General features: G+C 43.2%; 3 protein-coding genes across 6 annotated transcripts in view; 2 read left to right on the top strand and 1 right to left on the bottom strand.

Annotated features, from left to right (window-relative positions):
* Nucleotides 1-7,100, top strand: LOC139372711 (cell division cycle associated 7b). 3 transcript variants are annotated; one of them, XR_011627474.1, is made up of 12 exons: nucleotides 1-73; nucleotides 1,861-1,998; nucleotides 2,108-2,146; nucleotides 2,345-2,439; nucleotides 2,539-2,776; nucleotides 2,911-2,967; nucleotides 3,211-3,393; nucleotides 3,509-3,664; nucleotides 3,784-3,933; nucleotides 4,024-4,160; nucleotides 5,259-5,375; nucleotides 7,026-7,100. XR_011627474.1 is itself a non-coding variant. In XM_071112504.1 (11 exons), exons 1-11 carry the CDS (start codon nucleotides 56-58, stop codon nucleotides 5,281-5,283), a joined length of 1,233 nt encoding a protein of 410 aa, XP_070968605.1. In that variant the 5' UTR covers nucleotides 1-55; the 3' UTR covers nucleotides 5,284-6,299. The 3 variants fall into 3 exon arrangements, 2 of the variants coding, with proteins under 2 accessions (XP_070968605.1, XP_070968604.1); XM_071112504.1 differs by lacking the exon at nucleotides 7,026-7,100 and having other exon boundaries at nucleotides 3,214-3,393; nucleotides 5,259-6,299; XM_071112503.1 differs by lacking the exon at nucleotides 7,026-7,100 and having other exon boundaries at nucleotides 5,259-6,299.
* Nucleotides 7,101-8,293: 1,193 nt separating this feature from the next.
* On the top strand, nucleotides 8,294-19,560 carry LOC139373671 (sp4 transcription factor). Of its 2 annotated transcripts, none has more exons than XM_071114503.1 (14): nucleotides 8,294-8,877; nucleotides 9,284-9,354; nucleotides 10,208-10,312; nucleotides 10,644-10,937; nucleotides 11,255-11,385; nucleotides 11,521-12,037; nucleotides 12,146-12,214; nucleotides 12,304-12,351; nucleotides 12,435-12,521; nucleotides 13,460-13,739; nucleotides 16,041-16,239; nucleotides 16,317-16,384; nucleotides 16,831-16,962; nucleotides 17,070-19,560. In XM_071114503.1, exons 1-14 carry the CDS (start codon nucleotides 8,871-8,873, stop codon nucleotides 17,348-17,350), a joined length of 2,289 nt encoding a protein of 762 aa, XP_070970604.1. In that variant the 5' UTR covers nucleotides 8,294-8,870; the 3' UTR covers nucleotides 17,351-19,560. The 2 variants fall into 2 exon arrangements, with proteins under 2 accessions (XP_070970604.1, XP_070970605.1); XM_071114504.1 differs by having other exon boundaries at nucleotides 8,316-8,877; nucleotides 17,053-19,554.
* A 576-nt stretch (nucleotides 19,561-20,136) lies between these two features.
* The window catches only part of LOC139373670 (integrin, beta 8), a 19,548-nt gene continuing 13,709 nt past the window's right edge, over nucleotides 20,137-25,975 (bottom strand). The window contains exons 11-16 of the mRNA XM_071114502.1: nucleotides 25,191-25,764; nucleotides 24,829-25,051; nucleotides 24,487-24,590; nucleotides 24,116-24,229; nucleotides 23,464-23,624; nucleotides 20,137-23,380 (exon numbers count right to left, since the gene is read on the bottom strand). Coding sequence (XP_070970603.1) covers nucleotides 23,249-23,380; nucleotides 23,464-23,624; nucleotides 24,116-24,229; nucleotides 24,487-24,590; nucleotides 24,829-25,051; nucleotides 25,191-25,764 — 1,308 coding nt within the window. The 3' untranslated portion in view covers nucleotides 20,137-23,248. The remainder of the gene's footprint in view (nucleotides 23,381-23,463; nucleotides 23,625-24,115; nucleotides 24,230-24,486; nucleotides 24,591-24,828; nucleotides 25,052-25,190; nucleotides 25,765-25,975) is intronic.

The following is a 25,975-nucleotide window of genomic DNA, read 5'->3' as shown; positions in this document are numbered from 1 at the left end:
GTGAACTGTATGTGAACTTTGAGAGAAGGAACATTTGTCTCCCAAACGAGTTAAAATGCCGTTATCATCAAAGGTAAGTGAGGTTTAACAGTTGCAGTTTTTATATCTCCACACGGTACAGCCAGAAGAGGACTGGCCACCCCTCAGAGCCTGTTTCCTCTAGGTTTCTAATGAGTTTTCCTAGCCACTGTGCATCTGCATTGCTTGCTGGTTTGGGGTTTTACGCTGGGCTGTTTAGCCTACAGTACAGTCCAAGTTTGTTCTGTTCCAAACACTTCGTAAAGTACAAGGTTGCATACAAAGTAACATCAATTTACCTAGCTAACTAGCTGCCGAATAGGCATCAACGCACCACGTAGCTTATTCTTAATGTTTGTCCATAGGCTACCAGAGTGAGGACAGACATTTTTCGGAATAAACGTTGGGAGTGAAAAACTTAGTGAAATAGTCCACGCCCTACCCGGTATCTTTATTCTGCCACTGTACAACTCTGTATGCGTTGTTTGTTGGCAGCCTTGTTATTTACGACGTTTTTGTTGGAACGTTCCACAAATTATACCCACCTCAGTCCGGAGTCCTTTATAAGGCCCTTTGGCTTTACTCCACTAAAGGAAAAGCCTAGTCATAAAATGTCCAGGTCCTTATTTTATAAGGTAAATTTAATTTATATCTACAGCCTATCATAGAAATCAGTGCTGTATTATTTTAATATTTATTTATTTTTACCTTTTTATTTAACTAGGCAAGTGAGTTAAGAACAAATTATTATTTTCAATGACGGCCTAGTGGGTTAACTGCCTGTTCAGGGGCAGAACGACAGATTTGTACCTTGTCAGGTCGGGGGTTTGAACTTGCAACCTTCCGGTTACTAGTCCAACGCTCTATTAGGGGCCTGTTCAGGGGCAGAACGACAGATTTGTACCTTGTCAGGTCGGGGGTTTGAACTTGCAACTAGTCCAACGCTCTAACCACTACAAGTCCATGCTAGGTAAAGCTCCGCCTTATCTCAGTTCACTGGTTACGATGGCAACACCCATCCGTAGCACGCGCTCCAGCAGGTGTATCTCACTGATCATCCCTAAAGCCAACACCTCATTTGGCCGCCTTTCGTTCCAGTTCTCTGCTGCCTGTGACTGGAACGAATTGCAAAAATCGCTGAAGTTGGAGACTTATCTCCCTCACCAACTTCAAACATCTGCTATCTGAGCAGCTAACCGATCGCTGCAGCTGTACATAGTCTATTGGTAAATAGCCCACCCATTTTCACCTACCTCATCCCCATACTGTTTTTATTTATTTATTTTTCTGCTCTTTTGCACACCAATATCTCTACCTGTACATAACCATCTGATCATTTATCACTCCAGTGTTAATCTGCATAATTGTAATTATTTGCCTACCTTCTCATGCCTTTTGCACACAATGTATATATAGACTCCCCTTTTTTCTACTGTGTTATTGACTTGTTAATTGTTTACTCCATGTGTAACTCTGTGTTGTCTGTTCACACTGCTATGCCTTATCTTGGCCAGGTCGCAGTTGCAAATGAGAACTTGTTCTCAACTAGCCTACCTGGTTAAATAAAGGTGAAATAAATAAACAAATAAAACTAGGCTACCCTGCCACCCCAAGTTTGAGACGTGTAATAGGAATGCATTTGGTCTCTTTACATTTTTGTTAGTGGCCAACTCTTTGACTCATTACTGAACCCGTTACACCTCCACCATAGACTACTTTCTGGAAAGGACAGTGTGAAAAGGGTATTATATATTAGTGTAGCTTTAACACAGATGAATAGGGGCAAATAGCAGAGTTAGTTATACAACTATCTTTGGCTTTAATCTGTTGTCTGTCCTTCAGACCCCCAGGGCCCTGTCGGCCATCTTTGAAAGTCCCAGTGACGATGAGGACTTCCTGGGTTTTGCAATGTCAGTGCCTAGTGACAGTGAATCAGACGACAGCAGGGACAGCCTTGCCTCTGAGGACTCTAGGAAGCCAGTGAGTAGCTGCCAATCTTTACCACACACACACTACAATCCTGGTTGACTTAATTCTGCTACAGTTAGCGATTTAAATAATCCATCCATCTTTCTCTCTCGCTTTTCAGGCCGTGCGTTTCAGGTCAAAGTTTGTGACCGCAGAGTTGGTAAGTCTGTTCAGCCATTCAGACAGTGAGGGGGAGGGGTTTGCGGGCTTTGGTGAGGAAGAGAACAGAGGGTTCAGAAGCAGGATGGTATTGAGACCTAACATGGCATCTCTTTTCTACTGTTCTCTCCAGTGGTATGTGTGTATGGGGATGCTTGGTTGTACCATGACTCTTCTCTCCTGTTTTCGGTCGCTCCAGTGCGTAGCGGAGGAGAGTGAAGAAGACACAGGTTTCTACTCCGAGGGGGAGGAGCCAGAGACACACACAAGGAGGAGTCTCTGTGTTGCCTTTAGGTGAGTGTACGAGTGTTCAACTGTGTGTATGTGTCTCAAATGGCACCCTATTCACTATGATCCACTGCTTTTTGAATACAGTTGAATACTCTGCTTCAGGTTTCCCACCAAAAGACTCTCTGCCAAGAAAGGGGAGGCACCAAAGAAACCCCAGCCAATCACTACCGCCACTCCGAAGAGGACAACCAATGAAAAGGAGCATCTGAAAAGGGGTGTGTCTCAGGTGTCCCGTGGGATGGTGACACGGGGTCAGAAACAGCCTCTAAAAAAAGAGGAGGAGGTTGAGTCTCCAGTTCTAAATAAACGAGCCAAGAACATCCAGGAGAACAAGGCCATGGTACATAACCACTGACCAGGGTTGTGTAGGCGGTTACACTACTGAATACAACCCTGCTATCTACTTTCTCTCTTGTTATTATTGTGTATATTAGAAGGGTTTTCTCATCCTGTGTTATTATTGTTGTCCTTCAGTTGGCCAAGCTGTTTGCTGACCTGACCAACATGGCTGAACTTCCCCCCTCTACCATGGTGAGTTAGTACACTACACACTTGACTTGGGCTAATGGAATTGGTTCATATTGTGCATGTTTCAGATGAACTTACCACAGTTGGACTGGCGGAATCTGTAAATCACTTTGCTTCCCAAAGATAGGCAGCACTGCAGCTTGTCTTCTTCAAACTGATCTCCTGAAACACGCAGACTTTCTCAGGTGACTCCTGACTTCTGGGTGTTGTAGTTCTCACTGGGGCATTGTGGGTGTTGTGTTCCAGAAGAAGAGGCGTGTGAGTGAGAAGCCGACCCCTCGTAGACGAGGTGTGCATGAGGGGGGCGAGAGGAGGAACCCATCGCGTGCGGCCAGACCGCCAGAGAAGTTTGGGGTGGAGGAGCGGACTACCTCCCCCTCACATAACAACAAATCTGTGAGGACTGTCTGTGTCAGGAAACTACTGGAGGTACACAAGGGCACACATGACTTACATATGCTTGTTCACACACACATTCTTTACACAGGTAACTCTTGATCATTGTGATTGAACAGGTAGATGATGTGTGTCTGTGTGTGGCCAGGTGGATGATGAGCTGAGAAGAAGTGGGAAGAAGAGGAGGGCGAGCAGCGGGAAGAGGAGGAAGATTACACATGTGAGATCAGTCGATGAGATCACGGAGGAAGAGCTGGACAACGTGGCGGAAGGCGCCAAAGACAAGATACTGGACAAGGACCACGTAAGAGAGACACACACACAGCAAGGCTTTTATAATTGTCTATTTTCATCAGCTGCTCAGTTCTGCTGTCTATCCATCTGTCCTGTGATAGAGATGGAACTGGTGTGTGTGTGTTCCAGGGCAGCACTTGTCATCAGTGTAGACAGAAGACTCTGGACACCAAGACGGTGTGTCGTAGCGGAGTATGTTCAGGGGGCAAAGGTCAGTTTTGTGGGCCCTGTTTGAGGAACCGCTACGGAGAGGACGTACGCTCTGCCCTGCTGGATCCAGTTAGTACACACAGCCCTTGACCTCGACCTCATCAGTACACCAAAAATGTTGTTTTATCATTAAATCCATGTGTTTTTCTCTCTCTCTAGGACTGGGAGTGTCCTCTTTGTAGAGGTATCTGTAACTGCAGTCTGTGTCGACGAAGAGAAGGACGTTGTGCAACAGGACAACTCGTCCATTTGGCTCAACACAAGGGCCACAGCAATGTCCAAGATTACCTGGAGAGGTAGGTGCAGTGGTGGAAAAAGTACCCAGTTTTCATACTTGTGGAAAAGTCCCGATAGAAAATGACTCAAGTGAAAGACACCCAGTAAAATACTACTTGAGTCAAAGTATTTGGTTTTTAATATATTTAAGTATCAAAAGTAAGAGTATAAATAATTTCAAAGTCCTTACCAGATGGTACGATTTTTGTGTTTTTTATTTTGGAGTAGCCAGGGACACACTCAAACACTTGGACATCATGTACAAAAAAGCATTTGTGTTTAGTGAGTCCTCCAGATTAGAGGCAGTAGAGATGACAAGGGATGTTATCTTGATAAGTGTGTGAATTGGACCATTTTCCTGTCTTGCTAAGCATTCAAAGTGTAATGAGTACTTTTGGGTGTCCAGTGGTGTAAAAATAATACTTGAAAGTACTACTTATGTAGTTTTTATGGACAACTTTTACTTCGTTACATTCCTAAAGAAAATAATGAACTTTTTACTCCATACATTTTCCCTGACAGAAGGCTACTCTTTTTAAGTAGGCTACCTGTTACATTGTGAATGCTTAGCAGGACAGGAAAATGGTTCAATTCAGGCACTTACTGTATCTAGAGAACATCCCTGGTCCTCCCTACTGCCTCTGATCTGGCGGACTTGCTAAACGCACACGTTTTGTAAATTATGTCTGAGTGTTAGAGCCAGATGCACACTACATCTGTAAATAAAATGGTGCCGTCTGGTTTGCTTAATATTAGGAGTTTAAGATGTATATTTAACCAAATACTTTTACTGAAGTAGTATTTTACTGGGTGACTTTCACTTCTACTGGAGTCATTTTCTATTAAGGTATCTTTACTTTTACTCAAGTATGACAGTTGGATACTTTTTCCACCACTGGGTGTCAGTGAAAATTTATGGAGTAAAAAAATAAAGTTCATTATTTTCTTTAGGAATGTAATAGAGTTACCCCCAAAAACGACTTAAGTAGTACTTTAAAGTATTTTTTATTTAAGTACTTTACCACTGGGTAGGTAGTGTGTGTGTTTTTTAATTTGGCTGTGTTTGAGCTAATAAATGTTGTTTTAATTAAAAAATGTCTACTTTTCTTTCTCCACAGCATCCAAAAAGATCTTCGAGCCTAGATACAAGACCAGACAAGCAGACAGCTCCCCTGTTGGTCAGGACAGACAATTACACCCTGGTGGCCCAGAGGGAGAGACCCAGCAGACAGAGGGTGTGTCTCAATCTCTCCTTTCTCCTGAAGTTTACACTCTTCACTACTTCCCACAAAGCATTGGATTTGCAGAGGCATGGGCTAAAGGGAGTTTCCACCATATTTCTTATACCAGTCATTTCCTTACAAATCAATGGATGGAAGTGAACAAGTGCACACTTTGGGCAGAAGGAGAGATCATTAGGACGTGGTCATACTGACACACAGAATTGTTCTGCTTTAGTACTGCCACAGTTCACTCGAGTCCAGGATTTTGGATCTCTAGATGGTCTAGAACAGTGTTCCTCAATGACTGCCATGTCCCTTTAACACCCTATTTAATCACAGTCATGTTCAGTAGGGAGACAATGTTTTGAAACAGGAGGTAGTACCTGACATTTTCCAGTAAGAACATGTAATTACCATTTATTGTTGCAAAATATTTTGCTACGGTGTACACCACTGAATATGACCCAGGAAAACCATAACTTGTGGATCCCTGCAACTAAAAAGATTGAGCAACACCGGTCTAGATGGATATCTGTGGTTCCAAGACTGTGTTTACACAGGCAGCCCAATTCTGAAATCATATTTTTATGCAACAGCAGTCAGGCAGTGGAGTTGAACTTTTTATTAGACCTTGGATGGGTCAGAGGGTACAGACAACCACTGTTAAATTCAATACCTTTTTAATTTGGGGAATAATGTTTACGCACCGATTATTATGCTAAATTAGCATAGTTTGAGTTTACACCTATTTTACCTCTGCATCCCTAGTAGTAAGACATGGTTTACCTTTTACTGAAAGGAACAGAACATATTCCCTTGATTATAGACCATAGCCAATACAATTGGGCCTATGGGATGTATAGTGTATTGTTTACTACACTGTTTTAATGTTTTTTTTCCTTCTATATGGAGTTAGTTTTAAGACTGCTTCTGAAAGTGGACACTGTACGTTAGTTGAATCTGAAATAAAGAACTGAAGTTCAATGTTTACTAGTTGGTGTCTGTCACAGTGGCTGTAGTAGCAGTTTGGAATGTGTGTAGATTTATTCCCCTCAACCCTCGCAGACAGAGTCCTGAATATGTGGGAGGAGCGCACTGCCCACCAAACGACACGGATAGCTGTCTCCAGCTGCAATTCTAAAATTCAACTATAAAAATAGCCATAAAATAGTGGTATTGATGAGGGGTGTTTTTGCATGAAGATCGGTGGAAAGGCTTGGGTTAGTGAACACATTTCAGGAGAAAAGGGGAAGAATCTAAATTGGGCTTGGGGTCAATTGTTGAGTCCTGAGGTACTCATGACCACGGCTAACAACCAGGTGCCTTCCGTGTGTGTCGGGTTAAAACGTGGATGAGTGTGCGTGTAACTTTTGGTAGATCAGTGGAGACCATTTTAGTCATTTAGCAGACGCTCCTATTCAGAGCATTCATCTTAATTTCAACAGTTTTACTGAGTTAGTTCATATAAGGGAATCAATCAATTTGAATACATTCATTGGGCCCTAATCTATGGATTTCACATGAATGGGCAGGGGCACAGCCATGGGTGGGCTTGGGAGCGCATAGGCTCACTGACTGGGGAGCCAGGCCCAGCCAATCAGAATTAGTTTTTCCTCACAAAGGGGCCTTATTACAGACCCAAATAATCCTCTGTTTCATCAGGTGTCCAGGTGGCTGGTCTCAGGGAGATCACGCAGGTGAAGAAGCCGGATGTGGAGGTCCTGGGCTGGCTTGGTTACACGTGGTCTGTGGTTGTGAGGCCAGTTGGACCTACTGACAAATTCCCTAAAACAACATTGGAGGCAGGTTATGGTAGAGAAATTAACATTCAATTCTCTGGCAACCGATCTGGTGGATATTCTTGCAGTCAGGATTCCAATTGTACGCTCCCTCAACTTGAGACATCTGTGTCATTGTGTTGTGTGACACAACTGCACATTTTAGAGTGGCCTTTTATTGTCCCAAGCACAAGGTGCACCTGTGTAATGATCATGCTGTTTAATCAGCTTCTTGATATGCCACATGTTTCAAGTGGGTGAATTATCTTGGCAAATGAGAAATGCTCACTGTCAGGGTTGTAAACAAATTTGTGCACAACATTTGAAAGAAATAAGCTTTCTGTGTGTATGGAACATTTTGGGGATCTTTTATTTCAGCTCATGAAACATGGAACCAACACTTTACATGTCATGTTTATATTTTTGTTCGGTATAATATACAGTAGACAGAGAGGCTGTCTGTTATAAGGGCTGGTCTCTATATAGCAGGGCTGCCCAACCCTCTTCCCAGAGAGCTACAGTCCTGTGGGTTTTCAGTCCAACCTTCATTTAACACACCTGATTCTACTAATTAGCTGCTCAACAAGACCTTAACTAGCTGAATCAGATATGCTAAATTAGGGTTGGACTGAAAACCTACAGAACAGTAGATCTCTAGGAAGAGGGTTGGGCAGCCCTGCTGTATAGCATAAGGGCTAGTCTCTGGTCCTTATAATATACAGACAAATATACAAACGGAGGGAGAGGGGCAGCGAGAGAGTATCCCTTATAATATACAGTGAGCGAGTGTCCCTTATTCGACGGTGAGAACGGGAGATACACTGACCATATAATAGAGGGAGCGAGACAGACTCACCCCTGTGATAGAAAGGGAGAGAAAGCAGAAGGCAGCGAGAGGCCAACCTTCATCAAAAAAAGTGGAGGAGGAAAGGAGAGACTGGCCCTCATGATTAAAAAAGAGAACAGAACGTTCACACCTCTCCTCTTGCCCAACCCCCACATCACACAGTCTCTGCTTCTCACCCTACCTTGACTCTACGCCGTACCAGCGTACAGCTGACCGCAAGGCAGACTGGGAGATGAAGTCCCCGTTGCCACAACACATTTCGAAGGCGAGGCTTCGCTAAATACAACTCCCATCTCAACCCTCGCAGACCGAGTCCTGAATATGTGGGAGGAGCGCACCGCCCACAAAAAGCCACAGCTATCTGTCCAGCTGCAATTCTAAAATCCAACTATAAAAACAGCCATAAAATAGTGGTATTGATGAGGGGGATTTTTGCATGAAGATCGTTGGAAAGGCTTGTTGTACCTAGCGGCAGAAACAACAGCGACAGAAAGAGAGGAGAGAGGGCGAGGGGTGTTGGTCTGATGGGTAAATGAAAGTGGGTGGGCCTACCGCGGACACATTACTAACTTGAATTAGAATACATTTTTCCAGTCGATTTTTCCGTTAATGGAATTAACGCGCGTCGGTCGTTAAAGGGTGTTTTCGGTTGGTTTTGAGAGGCGTCGGGCGCGGAAACGGGACCATTTCCCGTTATCACGGGAGGTTTGATTGTCGCTCGAGTTTTGTACCGCCCTTCCTGCCGAGTGGGTGGTTTAGGTGCTAACCGGAGCGACGACACAGCCCAGCTCGAGCTATTCGCGGAGAAAAAAGGACGTCCTTACCCGGTGCTTTAGCCGGCCTTTCTCCCCTAGCCTCTCCTCTCTGGTTTATGAATGCGTTATGAGTGGTAGGTACCCTCCCCTCTCATCTCCGTCTCCACCCCTCTATCCCTCTTTTCTTTCCCCCTCGCTTTCTTTGCATACAGCCTGACAGATATGCAAAAACTGTTTGATGATAAAGAATAGCGTATTCCTAAAACAGAGGCAACACGTTTCCATAACCGATCTGTTTAGATGTATTAGTCTCTAATCGGGTTCTGATCAACGTGTATGCCTTTTCGCCAGTAGTTGAACCATATGGTGCCACTACAATGTTATAAAGCCATGTGCAGGGAAATATTGACATCTTTATAGCCTATTTTTATCAGGTAGTCGCCGTGTACCCACTGTGTTATTGATAAATGTGATCACTAATCATTCAGTCCTCCAGTCTATTGATTATTGATCAAGTATTGTTTGATCGATGGTCCTCAGATCAGAAGAAGGAAGTGTCGGGATCAGAAGGAGGGAAACCAGGCAAGAAAGGCAAACGTTCTGGATCACAGGTAGACTGGTACACACCACTTCCTGGTTCTGTCTAGAAACCATGTTCAGAGGATTGCATTATGTCTATCAACACCAATAATGGACTTGTCTTTGGCTCCATGTCTATGAGATGAGGTTTTTGCAGTATAATAAAACATATTTATTTAATATTTTCATAGCATTTCCATAGCATGTGTTCTGACAGGGTTTCTGAAGGCATGTTTGATTCTAGTGTTGATATAGACTGTCATGTAGCCTCTGTGCAAAAAAAACACTAGCTGTCTATACAGGTAGCTTTAGAGGTGTGTGTGTGTGGATGATATTAAATATGTGCATGCGACCTACACTCCTAGAACAAAAGATGCTATCTAGAACCTAGAAGGGTTCTTTGGCTGTCCCCATAGGATAACCCTTTTAATAACACTTTTTTGGGTTCCAGGTAAAATCCTTTTGGTTCCAGGTATAACCATTTTGGGTTCCATGTAGAACCCTTTCCACAAAAGGTTCTACCTGGAACCAAAAAGGGTTATACCTGGAACCAAAAAGGGTTATCCTATAGGGACAGCCGAAGAACCCGTTTTTTTCTAAGAGTGTAGTTCCTTCGTGACTACTGCTCTCTCTCTCGGTCTCTGTATGTTGTCTCTCTGTGTGTGTCTCTCTCTCTCTTTCCGTCATCGCTCTCTGTCTGTATGCATGTTGTCTCTCTCTCTCTCTTCTCCCTTTGTCTCTCTCAATCTCTGTATCTCTCTCTGTCTATATGCATGTTGTCTCTGTGTGTCTCTCTCTCTCTGTGTCTATATGCATGTTGTCTCTGTGTGTTTTCTATGCTTGAATTCCCCTATCTGCCTGTGTGTGTATTCTCTCGCTCTCTAGGATTCCCAGCCGTCTCCCCTAGCCCTACTGGCTGCGACCTGCAGTAAGATAGGAGGTCAGGGAGGAGTGGAAGGACAGGTCCAGTTGCAAGCTGGTCAAATACAGGTAGCCATCAATACTAATTATATATATATGTATTGATATATATGTATTAATGTTCTTGTTACTGTTATAGTTGTTACAATGTTGGTAATGTAAGTTCTGAAACAATAAGACATTATAAAGACTCATACATGCTTTATAACATGGTACATACACTACATGGCCATTATAAAGGCTCGTAATGCTTATAACACGGTATATATCTGCAGACTTTCAGTGTACTGTGTGTTGATTGTACTTCCAGATCCAGAAACACATAGATTGAGCCAGGAACCAGACTCCGGTTCCTATTCTAGTACATGTTTATTTATTGTTTATGTATATTTATTTGCAGTTGCAGGGTGGGCAGATCCAGGGTCATATAGTTGTAGACGCAGCAGGTAATCAGACTCTGGTTCAGCAGCAGTTAGAACTGGTTCCTGCCCAGTTCACTGGTAATGGCTGGCAGATCATCACTACCGCTCCCCAAATGGCCAATGACACTGCCAATCAACCTGTCGCCGTAACGCTGGCCACCACTTCCGCCAATGACAGTGCTCCGGCAGGCCGTAAGGTGAAGGCAGTGGGCGGGACTAAAACCATAGCAGCCAATCAGCAGCCGCAGCAGCAGCAGTTCCAGATCATCCAGGTGTGTGTGTGTGTGTGTGTGTGTGTGTGTGTGTGTGTGTGTGTGTGTGTGTGTGTGTGTGTGTGTGTGTGTGTGTGTGTGTGTGTGTGTGTGTGTGTGTGTGTGTGTGTGTGTGTGTGTGTGTGTGTAATGGAAAGTTGACTGGAGGGGTGCAGTCATGTGGAAATTCTGGTCCTATAACCTATAAATGTATTTTTCTTAGACATGGAGAGTGGAGTACTATATACCGTATAGTATTCTGTGTCTGTGTCCAGGTTCAGAACATGCCCACCTAATGTCACTATTTTTTTAAGGAAGGTTATTGTTTGTCTCTCCAGGTCCAAAATATGCCTTCGTCGGGGGGTGGGGTCCAATACCAGGTGATCCCCCACCTGCAGACGTCAGACGGCCAACAGATCCACATCAGCCCCCAGACTGCATCCCTGGGGGGGCAGCACATCCAGATCAGGTAAGTGACAGCTGTTTTAAAGGTCAGACCGGTAGTCTGCATGTTAGAGGTTAGACAGGAGGTTTGGGTGATTTAAAAGTGGTACAATTTACTTTTTACAGATGACAATAGATAAAGTGTTTCTATTCTATTCAGTTCGGCCCAGGGCGGTCTACCAGAGCAGGTCCAGCTGATCCAAACCCAGAACCAATCCCAGACCCAGGCCATCCTACAACCGGCCAACCAGCAGGCCATCCTCACTGGCTCAGCCAATCAGACGTTGCAGCTTCGTCCAGCCCAATCCTTCCCGCTACAGATGCAGACCTTACAGGGCTCCCAGACCCAGGTAATGACTACAGTACCCATAAACATCGGCGGTATGACCCTCGCCCTGCCGGTCATGAATAATTTAGCGGGGGGCGGAGCCGTGCAGCTTATCCAAGCAGCCGACGGCAGCTTTACCGTAGCTAACAGTAACCAGCTGGTGACAACAACGGCGGCGGTGTCCGGGGCAGCTACCGGGTCATCTGGGGGTACCATAACAACTGTTGCCGGGTGCGATGGAGCATTGTCGGACGGAACACAGCTGAGTTCTGTAGCCGGGTCGGACGGAGGGGCGGAGAGAGACTCACAGAACCAACCCAGCGAGCAGGACTCACAGAACTCACAGATGGTACGTGATTGCGTGTTTTTGGGACTTAACATTCATGAAATAGAAGGATGTATTGATTGATTGTTGATTAATTAATTGGTTGGTTGGTTGGTTGATTGACATGTCTAGAGCCAGGCCAACGGACTACAGGGCCAATCAGATCCTCCAGGGACCATCCAGCAGGTCATCGTGGGACAGGTGGGTTCTACTTAGCTGCTTTTACCTTATGATATGGTATTATACTATAATAAATTATATTATATGTTGTTATTATCATCATTGTCCAGATGGGCAACCAGGTGTTGCAGCAGATCCAAATCCAGCCACAGAACCAGGTAACACACACACACACACACAGACACACACACACACACACAGTACATCCGCAGAAAGTTTGTGAGCTGTTTGTTTCCACCAGATCCAAGGCCAGCCGCATCAGATCCAAACCTTTCAGTTAGGACCAGGCGGGACCCTACAGCCCATACAAGCCTTCCAGAACCAACAGGTAGCTAGCTGCTTTCTGCTGCCTTCCCCAAACTGTTGCCACAAAGTTGGAAGCAAAGAATTATCTAGAATGTCATTGTATGCTATAGCGTTAAGATTTCCCTTCACTGAAAATAAGGGGCCTAACCCGAACCATGAAAAACAGCCCCAGACCATTATTCCTCTACCAAACTTTACAGTTGGCACTATGCATTCAGCAGGTAGCGTTCTGTTGGCATCTGCCAAACCCAGATTCGTCCGTCGGACTGCCAGATGGTGAATCATGATTCATCACTCCAGAGAACGCGTTTCCACTGCTCCAGAGTCCACTGTCGGCGAGCTTTACACCACTCCAGCCGACACTTGGCATGGCGCACGGTGATCTTAGGCTTGTGTGCGGCTGCTCAGCCATGGAAACCCATTCAACGAACAGTTATTGTGCTGACATTGCTCCCAGAGGCAGTTTGGAACTCGGTAGTGAGTGTTGCAACCGAGGACAGGCAATTTTTACGTGCTAAGCGCTTCAGCACTTGGTGGTCCCGTTCTGTGAGCTTGTGTGGCCTACCACTTCGCGGCTGAGTTGTTGTTGCTCCTAGACGTTTCCACTTCGCTATAACAGCACTTACAGTTGACTGGGGCAGAAATTTGATGAACTGACTTGTTGTAAAGGTGGCATCCTATTACAGTGCCTCTTTTAAAGTCACTGAGCTTTTCAGTAAGGCCATTCTACTGTCAATGTTTGTTAAATGGAGATTGAATGGCTGTGTGCTTGATTTTATACACCTGTCAGCAACGGGTGTGGCTGAAATTGCCAAATCTGCTAACTTAAAGGGGTGTCCACATACTTTTGTATATATAGTGGACATTTCTTCCAACCTCTATGATTTTATTGTGTGTTGTATTGATTTCAATTGAATGTCACTGATTCATAGCCTTCTTAAAATGAATTGATTCCTCCAGGTTCTGATCCGGACCCCAACCCTCTCCTCGTCGGGCCAGATCACATGGCAGACTCTGCAGCTCCCTGGGGGGATGTCTGTGCCTCAGCAGCTGACCCTGGCCCCTGTGGGCGGAGGGGCTGTGGGAGGAGGGGGCTTTGTGCAGCTGGGGGGGGCTCCCCTGACGCTGAGTGCAGCTCAGATCAACCCTGGGTCGGGAGTGCAGACGGTCAACATCGCTGGACTGGGCACCGCTGGGGTACAAATGCAGGGGGTACCCCTCACCATCACTGGACTACAGGGTGAGAACAGAGAGAGAGAGGGGCAGTGTGTGTTGTTCTCCAAATGTATATTTGTTTAGTTTCTGGGGGCGGTGGGAGCAGTGCTACAAATTATACTCTACTGTACCATAATGATATTCTACTGTACTGTACGATATTCGACTGTACCATAATGATATTCTACTGTACTGTACGATATTCTACTGTACCATAATGATATTCTACTGTACTGTACCATAATGATATTATACTGTACCATAATGATATTCTACTGTACTGTACGATATTCTACTGTACCATAATGATATTCTACTGTACTGTACGATATTCTACTGTACTGTACCATAATGGTATTCTACTGTACTGTACCATAATGATATTCTACTGTACTGTACGATATTCTACTGTACTCTACCATAATGGTATTCTACTCTACTGTACCATAATGATATTCTACTGTACTGTACCATAATGATATTCTACTGTACCATAATGATATTCTACTCTACTGTACCATAATGATATCCTACTCTACTGTACCATAATGGTATTCTACTCTACTGTACCATAATGATATTCTACTGTACTGTACCATAATGATATTCTACTGTACTGTACCATAATGATATCCTACTCTACTGTACCATAATGGTATTCTACTCTACTGTACCATAATGATATTCTACTGTACTGTACCATAATGATATTCTACTGTACTGTACCATAATGATATTCTACTGCACCATAATGATATTCTACTGTACCATAATGATATTCTACTGTACCATAATTATATTATACTGTACCATAATGATATTATACTGTACCATAATGATATTCTACTGTACTGTACCATAATGATATTCTACTGTACCATAATGATATTCTACTCTACTGTACCATAATGAAATCCTACTCTACTGTACCATAATGGTATTCTACTCTACTGTACCATAATGATATTCTACTGTACTGTACCATAATGATATTCTACTGTACTGTACCATAATGATATTCTACTGCACCATAATGATATTCTACTGTACCATAATGATATTCTACTGTACCATAATTATATTATACTGTACCATAATGATATTATACTGTACCATAATGATATTATACTATACCATAATTATATTCTACTCTACTGTACCATAATGATATTCTACTGTACGATATTCTACTCTACTGTACCATAATGGTATTCTACTCTACTGTACCATAATGATATTCTACTGTACTGTACCATAATGGTATTCTACTCTACTGTACCATAATGATATTCTACTGTACTGTACCATAATGATATTCTACTGTACCATAATGATATTCTACTCTACTGTACCATAATTATATTCTACTGTACCATAATGATATTCTAATGTACCATAATGATATTCTACTCTACTGTACCATAATGATATTATGCTGTACCATAATGATATTCTACTGTACCATAATGATATTCTACTCTACTGTACCATAATGATATTCTACTGTACCATAATGATATTCTACTCTACTGTACCATAATGATATTCTACTCTACTGTACCATAATGATATTCTACTGTACCATAATGATATTCTACTGTACCATAATGATATTCTACTGTACCATAATGATATTCTACTCTACTGCACCATAATGATATTCTACTCTACTGTACCATAATGATATTCTACTGTACCATAATGATATTCTACTCTACTGTACCATAATGATATTCTACTCTACTGTACCATAATGATATTCTACTGTACCATAATGATATTCTACTCTACTGTACCATAATGATATTCTACTGTACCATAATGATATTCTACTCTACTGTACCATAATGATATTCTACTGTACCATAATGATATTCTACTCTACTGTACCATAATGATATTCTACTGTACCATAATGATATTCTACTCTACTGTACCATAATGATACTCTACTGTACCCTAATGGTATTCTACTCTACCATAATGATATTCTACTGTACCATAATGATATTCTACTGTACCATAATGATATTCTACTGTACCATAATGATATTCTACTCTACTGTACCATAATGATATTCTACTCTACTGTACCATAATGATATTCTACTGTACCATAATGATATTCTACTGTACCATAATGATATTCTACTGTACCATAATGATATTCTACTGTACCATAATGATATTCTACTCTACTGTACCATAATGATATTCTACTCTACTGTACCATAATTGAAATACGCCTCTTGCCTTTGTTTTTTTCCTAAATCATTTTTAATGATTTAATTACCCAATAAATAAAAATAGTCTATTCTACCACCAGGTCAGCCGCAGGGTCAGGAGGGCGGGGTTAAGGTCCAGTCGTCCCCAGTAAAGGTAACCATGGGTAACGTGGCGGGGTCGTCGCTAAGCCCAGACCAGATGGGTTCTGTCCAGAGTTCGTCGGACCAGGAAGGACCACCCAGCAAGAGGCTTCGCAGGGTGGCGTGCTCCTGTCCGAACTGCAGGGACGGAGAGGGGAGGTACTACACACACACACACACACACACACACTCTCACTGTCTCTCTCTCTGACTGTGTGTGTGTGTGTGTGTTGCAGGACCAGTGGAGACCCATCTAAGAAGAAGCAGCATGTGTGTCACATGGAGGGCTGTGGAAAGGTCTACGGTAAGACCAGTCTGTACTGTGGAAAGGTCTACGGTAAGACCAGTCTGTAGTGTGGAAAGGTCTACGGTAAGACCAGTCTATACTGTATGAATTAGAGATTTACTAGTAAATCCTGTATAAAATAGAGATTTACAGGTCAATACTGTATAAAATAGAGATTTACTAGTCAATACTGTATAAAATAGAGATTTACTAGTCAATACTGTATAAAATAGAGATTTACTAGTCAATACTGTATAAAATAGAGATTTTACCCGTCAATACTGTATAAAATGGAGATTTACCCGTCAATACTGTATAAAATAGAGATTTTACCCGTCAATACTGTATAAAATAGATGTACCAGTCAATACTGTATAAAATAGAGATGTACTAGTCTATGGAACCAATAAAATATAGAATATTAATTTCATATTACCAATCTGTAGTAATATTCTATCTACCAGGTAAGACCAGTCACCTGAGAGCTCACCTCCGCTGGCACACAGGAGAACGACCCTTCGTCTGCAACTGGATCTTCTGTGGCAAGAGGTTCACACGCTCGGATGAACTGCAGAGACACAGACGGACACACACAGGTACGCACTCCCAAACCCACACACAGACACACACTCTCTCTCACACACGCACACACAGATATGTCCTGTGTCTATGTTGTTCTTATTCAGATGTACCCATCCTCCAGGTGAGAAGAGGTTTGAGTGTCCAGAGTGCAGTAAGCGTTTCATGCGTAGCGACCATCTCTCCAAACACATCAAAACCCACCAGAACAAGAAGGGGGGGGCTTCTCTCGCCATCATCACCACTGAAGACATGGAAGATTCCAACCAGGGTTTAGGCTCCTCCCCTCGCATCGTAACTGTGGAGACACTCTCCCAGGACTCCGCCCCTGCCACTCCAACAGCCTCCTCGCCCAATCAAATGGAGGGAGAAGAGGAGGAGGAGGAAGAGGAGGAGTTTGAGTAGTGACCACTTCCTGTTTAGGATAAAGCAGGGAGAGCTAAATTCCTGGTTGGTCTCCATGGTTATGCTGTGGCTGTGGAGGTCAGGTGGTCTATTTTTTTTAAATGTTGTTTTCAAAAAGAAGAGAAATATGATGAACTGAATATTACATAAACAGAGGGAGGAATCTGAATCTAAACTAATGAATTAATCTAACGACAGACTAAAGGTATGAATTAGTTGAATGGTGTTTATAACAGAACAGAGGTCAGGGGAAAAGGTATAATATAGATTTATAATCTAAACTTGCACCCTATCCCTTATATAGTGCACTACTTTTGGCCAGAGCCTTCTGAGTAGTTTATGTAGGGAGGAGAATGCCATTTTGGATAGGCTAATTAAACTAGCACAAGACAGAACCCTGGAGTTGTAAAACATCAAGAAGAGACATTGGTTGTGTCCCAAATAGCTAGGGTGCCATTTGAAACACAGCAATTGTATCTCTATGCACAAAGATGTTCCTCTGCTAATACTGTAATGATGATTATGATGAAGAAACATATGTGGCACGGTCCAGACTGTAGGACAGACAGGTGAGAGGAGCAGGGACAGGTGTGTGTATGTGCGTACGTGTGTGTGTTTGAGAGTGTGTGATGATGTATCCCGGTTCAACAGGACTATAGTTCAGGTAAAGACCAGTCTGATAAACTCTTACTGAAGAAAGACCAGAAAAAGAGGAATAGACCTCTAAAGGGTCAGAAAAAAGCACATAGAACATATGTATAAATGATGCATTCCTATAGAAACGCTCTGCATTTGAAATATTAATCGTTTCTATAAAACAAACAATCTAGCTTTCTGCAACAGGCTGTTTAGTGAAAGCAATACTATAAGACAATCCTAGTGAAACCATGTTTACATTAATGACAGTAGAGGAAAAGGTTTCCCTGGTATGAAACAGCCAGTCAGCTCACAGCGTTAAAGGTGCACTCAGCAATATGACATCATACACAGCGGGGTGATTTCCTGCTTGATGATGCCATATTGCTGAGTGCACCTTTAAGAAGTAGCTCTCCTGGGGTTGGTGGGTGGGTAAGACAGTGTCAATAAGCAGTACTAATGTCAAAACACACGGTGCTCCCACTGATACTCAGAGCAGCAGCTGTTTGTACCAGAACCAGTTTAGAATAGGGCAGTAATGTGACTCAATCATCGTATCTGAACCCTAAACTTGTATAAAGTATCAACGTCTGAGATATAAACAATATGCATTTCAGTAATTAGACATATGTCAAATAATATATATTCACGATATTTCAAGTGATTAGAGATACTCTATTAACAGTGGTAGAGTTCGTGTGATTTGACGTTGGTGCTGCTTTCTCTGCATTGTGAAGGTAGAGCCCCCTGTGTGTGAGTCCTGGTACTACAACGCCTTAAAACAAGCAGTATTACACACACACGCACACATACACACACACACATGTAGTGGGGGGAAGGGTGAGGCATGGAGAGAAGGGGTTGTGGCAGGGTGGATGTTATTACTATGTGGTTGTTACAAGTGTCTGGTGATGTTGCTCTATGTTAGTGTCAGTGCATACGTTTTGAATTGTACTTTTAGCTCTTTATTTTCTTAACCCCCCCAGTACATTTTGAACCAGATGATTACTGTGTCCAGCTAATTGATTATCTGTTCTATTTTAATATCTGCCTTTTGCTGGAGTGTATCGTACGCGTTGAACAGAGGTGTGTGTGCAGCATGTTGCCTTTTAGTGCTGTTCTCTCTATTTCATTCATCCTAAACTGATTTTGCTACGTCTGTCGTTGTCATGACTGCGGCCCGTCATTTCTACTACTCTTAACGCGTCATAATATGTTTAAAAAAAAATAAAATGAAAGCAAAACGTTCATAAAAAAGATTTGCAAATTAAATGGTTGAATTAACAACCAGATGTGGATGTTTTCGGTAATATTTTGTGTGACAACCAGTTTTCTTTCATATTTTCTAGTGACATCTCATTTGTAAAATGTTTTTCTAAGCAGTTTGTGGGATCTCCATGATGATTGATAAATCTGGCCTCCAAGGCTGCAGGTTCTTGATTATTGATATTTTATTGATATTTTTAAATCAACTTTGTACAAATGTGTTGTGTGACTGGGGTTAAATAAGTGAAAAGAGAAAAAAAGACTTTGCCTGCATAACACTTTAAATAAAGTGCTGAAATCAGTCTAAACCAGTCTCTATCACTGCTCTGCTCCCAACCGTGTGTGTTCTGTTGGGTCATTTTCTAAAGTGTAAACACTGACCTCTTGCTATGAAGTTGCTCTGATAACTTTGGCAATCTCTCTTCCCTCTCTTTCTCTCAGTTGTGTTGCGAGTGTGACCATAGTCTGGTCCTGTGATGGTGGTCACTGAGATTATTTAAAATGCTCAATTTTGCCACCTCTCTTCACACACACACCTGCGGTGCCATAGAAACATGTCTGCTGGTGTGGACTCTGTAATTACCTCGGAAGCCGAACCTCCTCAGTTCCCGCCCTTCTCGGGGGTTGCTAGGCAACGAAAGCAGTCTGCAGGCCAGAGGTGCGTGTGTGTGTGTCTCTGTGTGTGTGTGTGTTGATTGGAGGGGAAGGAGAAACCACACAAATCATGAAGGAATAGAAAAGACCACATGCTTTCCTGCTTTATTCTTGTGCATCAACTCTATTTAGTGAAATATGACTAGGTCATCTGTCTTCAATTGCATTGGTGTGTGGTGTGGCTGTATGTCTATTGCACTGTCTAATAAACTCAATGAATGGATAGTCACTTCAGCTTATGATACATTTACTAATGAGTGAACACACTTGAGGTTTATAAAGAATCAGAACGAGTTAGACATCAATTCAAATCTAACACATAATAATTTCATTAAAACATTCATGTTACAGGAACTCTTAATCACATGCATTTACAGAAAATATACACAAACGTGCTTTTATTATACAAACACAATGCCCAGTTAGCAGTCTGAGGTCAAATACATGTCAAATAGCTAGAGCTTTAATTTAGCTTTGAGTTTGAACTTTTGGGACTATTGCATTAGTTTCATTGTACCGCACAAACTGACTGATGTGCTGAAATTATCAACTTGACATAAGAATTTTGTAAAAAAAACGTAAGCGCTGCTTATGGATGACTTATTTGTGGGTTATGCACCTGTAACGAAATCCTTATGTACAGAGCATTCAGAAAGCATTCAGACCTCTTTCCTTTTCCCACAATTTGTTACATTACAGCCTTGTTCTAAAATGGATTCATCTTGATTGGAGTCCACTTATGGTAAATTCAATTGATTGGACATGATTTAGAAAGGCACACACCTGTCTATATAAGGTCCCAGAGTTGACAGTGCATGTCAGAGCAAAAACCAAGCCATGAGATTGAAGGAATTGTCCGTAGAGCTCCGAGACAGAATAGTGTCGAGGCACAGATCTGGGGATGGGCACCAAAACATTTCTGCAGCATTGAAGGTCCCCAAGAACACAGTAGCTTCCATCATTCTTATATGGAAGATGTTTGGAACCACCAAGAATCTTCCTAGAGCTGGCCGCCCGGCCAAACTGAGCCATCGGGGAAAAAGGGCCTTGGTCAGGGAGGTGATCAAGAACCCGATAGTCACTCTGACAGAGCTCCAGAGTTCCTCTGTGGAGATGGGAAAACCTTCCAGAAGGACAACCATCTCTGCAGCACTCCACCAATCAAGCCTTTATGATAGAGTGGCCAGACGGAAGCCACTTCTCAATAAAAGGCACATGACAGCCCACTTGAACTTTACCAAAAGGCACCTAAAGGACTCTCAGACCATGAGAAACAAGATTATCTGGTCTAATGAAACCAAGATTAAACTCTTTGTCCTGAATGCCAAGCATCACGTCTGGAGGAAACCTTGCACCATCCCTACGGTGAAACATGGTGGTGGCAGCATCATGCTGTGGGGATGTTTTTCAGCGGCAGGGACTGGGAGACTAGTCAGGATCGAGGGAAAGATGAACGGAAAAAAGTACACAGAGATCCTTGATGAAAACCTGCTCCAGCGCGCTCAGGACCTCAGACTGGGGCGAAAGTTCAGCTTCCAACAGAACAACGACCCTAAGCACACAGCCAAGACAACGCATGAGTGGCTTCAGGACAAGTCTCTGAATATCCTTGAGAGGCTCAGCCTGAGCACGGACTTGAACATCTCTGGAGAGACCTGAAAATAGCTGTGCAGCAACGCTCCCCATCCAACCTGATACAGCTTGTGAGGATCTGCAGAGAAGAATGGGAGAAACTCCCCAAATACAGGTGTACCAAGCTTGTAGCATCATACCCAAGAAGACTGTAATCACCACTAAATGTACTTCAACAAAGTACTGAGTAAAGGGTCTGAATACTTATGTAAATGTGATATATCTGTTTTTTTTATAAATTTGCAAAGATTTCTAAACTGTTTTTGCTTTGTCAGTATGGGGTATTGTGTGTAGATTGATGAGAAAATTAAATAATTTAATACATTTTAGAATAAGGCTGTAACGTAACAAAACGTGGAAACAGTCAAGGGGTCCGAATACTTTCCAAATGTGCAGTAGGTGCCCTTCATTGTCTTCAGACTGGCCATGAACTATGCAGACAAGGTTGTCAAGCTTTCTGACGTGAGACAATGGGTACCATTCTAATAATGTGATACCAGTTTTTGAAAGTATTTGACCGCAGTCTGCCAGTTAGAGAGATCATTTTTATAATTACTGATTCATTTAACATGGAGCTACAGTCCTGTAATATTACAGCCCTGTAGGCAGTCAGTACCTTTAATTAAAAATAGAATACAAAAATTACAATAAACATTTTTTGTTTGAAATAAATCACAATAAATAATAATATTAGTGTTATGGACTAAATAAATTAGCAGCTAATGAATGCTGTAAACATCAAACATCAGATGTAAAGAAAACTGAACATGCAACAAATGCATTATTAAATATCATTCATAGTTTTGTTTACTGGAATTGTTGTAGATAGAAGTGTATTATGGAACGTTCAGGATCCAATCAGGAGCCTTCAAAGTAGTTTAGGAGCCAATCAGCAGCCTTCCCAATAGTTCAGGAGCCAATTAGCACTCAGTAGTCTGACAACACTACGACCTATCATGCTACGTAACGATGCTAGTGCAAATCTCTACTCTGTCTCTCCACAAGTATGCTAATTTTAAATGAATGCTTGTTTCAAATATTAAATCTAGATACTGTACATTAACAACCGTTGGAGGCTACCTGTCCTCTCAAAACTCCAGTTATGCCAGGCACATAAAATAAAGAAATCAAGTAGATTTGGCGGTAGGTAAAAAAAAAAGGTAATGATTGTGGAGTGTCACATATTCACACGTTACTGCTGGTGCAAGGTCACCATTCATTCATTCATTCATTCCTTCATCCAATTATTCATTCATCCCATTCTGTTATGTTGTTTCACCACTGACCACTAGGTGGCAAGCTAACACAGGACACACAGGTTGAGTAGAGAGAGAGAGATCAAGTAAACTAATAAACTTGTAGTGTTCTCTGTAATAAAAGCATAAATATTTAGCATTGATAAATCGATCAATGTTCAGTACCTTTCAATGGCTGCCAGTCCATAAAGCCACATAATATTACAGTATCAGTAACAAGACTCCTGTTTGGAGTGTTACTCTGTCCAGTTTTTCATGATTTACTATCCTTCCCCTAACCTGTAACCAGTGCAAGTGTACTGAGAGAAGATTCCTGTAGCCCTGCTCACTGTCATTTTACTGCACCTGTATTTCACAGGTGCCGGTTCTCAAGCAGTATAACATTAGAGTTGCTGCTTTTCTGTACCGGTCAGCATTGGCCCACTTCAACCGTTGACCTCTAACCCCTGACCCCTTACTGCCAGGGTTCGCCCAGGGGCATCTTGGGAACGGTGATATGCATCTCCATTGGTCGGTCAGGGCCCGGGGGGCGGTCCCTCCTGTAGGATACCGTCTTCTCATTGGTCTTTGGGACGTGTGACAGATCCTAATGATACAACATGCACAGGCAGTTAGAAACATGCACACAAGTGTGTTTCTGTGTGAAGATAAGGTATTGGAGAATCTTACCTTGCCAGTGGGGTTGTATTGTTGATCAGTGGCGCCACCCTGTGGCAAAGATCGTCTGTGCAGCAGCAGCACCAGCACAGCCAGCATCACCAAGCCAGGGAGGAACGTCAACACACACACACTGAGGAAGGTCCCCACATACCGCCTACTGGATACACACTCTGGAGACACACACACACAAAGTTGTGAGTACTTTATCTCTATCCATTGTAGCATATAGGGACACACAGACCCAACACACCAACATTTGACCCTGAAATAGTTACAAAGTACCACTGTCCTCACACACACACACACACACACACACACACACACACACACACACACACACACAAAGAGAGATCGGGCTCATCCTCAGACAAAGAGACTAAAGTTCTACTCTGACATTTATAACTGTTGCCATGGAAACTTGGCTTCCGCAACCGGGAGTGGGAGTGTTCGGGAATACAGGGGGGAGAGGCGGGAGAAGAGAGAGAGAGTGGAGGAGGCATGTGGGGTCGGGGACAGGGAGAGAGGGTGGAAGATTGGGGAGAGAGACAGAGGGGAGAGTGGGACACACAATGAATAGTGCTGTTTCTAGAGGTGGTGGGGTGCAATTGTTGCAACTTGCACTTACACAGTGTGTGTATGTGTGTGCGTGTGTGTGTCTCACCAGGTTGTGTGTTGAAATGTAGAAGAGTATTTCCTGAGACAAGTGCAGTGTGGAAGCGATAGTAACAGTTGTCTTTCTTATACACACACTGTCTCCATACCTGGCCTAGTAGGACTGGAGAGAGAGACACAGAGAGAGAGAGAGTGAGTGAGACACAGAGAGAGAGACACGCAGAGAGAGAGAGAGAGAGAGAGAGAGAGAGAAAGAGACAGAGAAAATGAATGTTTATCCCATCAACTTTGATCAAGAGAAAGAGAGAGAGAATGAACTGAACAAATGTCGTTTACATGTTATTTTTTTTGCAGACCATAATGACATGTTTGTGTGTGAGTATGTGCTTCTGTCTGGTATAACCCCTGACCCCATTCTACCTGTGACGTCATTGATGTAACCCACTAATGGGATGCAGGTATGGTTGCACTCCCCAGCCTCTCTCTGAGACAGACCGTGAGACAAGTGACAGTCTATACACCTCCTGATAGAGAGAGAGAAAGAGAGACAGAGAGAGACAGAGACAGACAGACAGAGACAGAGAGAGAGGAGAAGAGAAGAGAAGAGAGAAAGAGAGCGAGAAGAGAGAAGAGAGAGAGAGAGAGTGAGAGAGAGGGAATGATTACCAGGGTGGTTGACGTGACAGGACCGACCGCGTATGAACCCAGGTCATCAGAATGCACGGCACCAAACTGTGTTAGCCCGCTGAGCTGAAGCCTTACCAGTGTGACTGACAGGAGCTGTGGCAGGTGGGACATCTCTCACAAAATGCTCCGGAATATTGATGGTTGTCACACACACATCTGCCACACACACACCTGCCACGCCCGCTGCATAGCAACCCGTTGTCGGACAGGCAGATTGCCGTAGAGACTGGGCACCTGCAGCTCTCTCCTGTCCAGCCCTCTTCACATACACAATCACCAGACACACATATACCTCGCCCTGAAGGAGAGAGGGAGAGAGAGAGATTGTAGTCTACCACCTGTTACAGTGTGAGTAAGTGAATAAGATTTAGCTCGTAAGATGTGAAATGTACATTGTGTGTGTGTGTCTGTGTGTGCACAACGTGTGTGTGTATTACCTCCACACAGTAGTCCGTGTTGGTAGGGGCAGGAGTAGTCGTCCATCTGACAGTACTGTCCATACACTGTTCCTAGACTGTTCCTCTCACACACACACTTCCCACACACACACACTCCCCGACCGTTACAGTCCACCCCCGATCCCTCTGCACGACACTGCCGTGACCACTCTGGTACGTGTGTGTGAGGGCGTGTGGGTGTGTGCTCTGGGTCTAGGTCCGGTATGTGTGTGTGAGAGCGTGTGGGTGTGTGCTCTGGGTCTAGGTCCGGTGTGTGTGTGTGAGGGCGTGTGGGTGTGTGCTCTGGGTCTAGGTCCGGTGTGTGTGTGTGCATGTCCCGATTGTTCATGTCTTGATTATTACGGTCTGTATCTGGGGTGACCTCACCACACGTTGACTGATGTGTGGTATCGTCGTGGCAATGCCAGTCCGGTCCACAGTGACAGCGACATCGTGAGTGAACCTTGATGATGGATGACTCATTGTAACCCACGGGCCTGACGAAGACCTGGACCACGTCATCATCATCATCGTCAGGACAGGAGTGCAGACCGATGGTGATGTTGAAGTAGACCTGCATAGAAATAGAATGAGTAGAGAGGAGACTGGAGTTAGAGTTTGAGTGAGCAGAGCTGACATTCAACCTCAAGACATTGGCCCTATTCATACATTTAAAGGTAGACTCAAACATATGGCATCATCGTACACAACAGGATGATTTGCCTAAACAATATTTCATGAGTCGGATTAATCCTAATTTACTTCAATGAGAGACTATGAGAAAA

The sequence above is a fragment of the Oncorhynchus clarkii genome, chromosome 18, assembly GCF_045791955.1.
Source record: "Oncorhynchus clarkii lewisi isolate Uvic-CL-2024 chromosome 18, UVic_Ocla_1.0, whole genome shotgun sequence".
Classification (NCBI taxonomy): domain Eukaryota; kingdom Metazoa; phylum Chordata; class Actinopteri; order Salmoniformes; family Salmonidae; genus Oncorhynchus; species Oncorhynchus clarkii.
This window is presented reverse-complemented; position numbering and strand designations above follow the sequence as displayed.

What these genes read in the sequence shown, in the direction of transcription:
- LOC139373671 (XM_071114503.1), top strand. An exon ending in AAATCCAGCCACAGAACCAG is followed by an intron (nt 12,352 to 12,434) that starts GTAACACACACA and finishes TGTTTCCACCAG; the next exon opens with ATCCAAGGCCAGCCGCATCA. An exon ending in GGGCTGTGGAAAGGTCTACG is followed by an intron (nt 16,385 to 16,830) that starts GTAAGACCAGTC and finishes TCTATCTACCAG; the next exon opens with GTAAGACCAGTCACCTGAGA.
- LOC139372711 (XM_071112503.1), top strand. An exon ending in GTGTCAGGAAACTACTGGAG is followed by an intron (nt 3,394 to 3,508) that starts GTACACAAGGGC and finishes GTGTGTGGCCAG; the next exon opens with GTGGATGATGAGCTGAGAAG. An exon ending in AGATACTGGACAAGGACCAC is followed by an intron (nt 3,665 to 3,783) that starts GTAAGAGAGACA and finishes TGTGTGTTCCAG; the next exon opens with GGCAGCACTTGTCATCAGTG.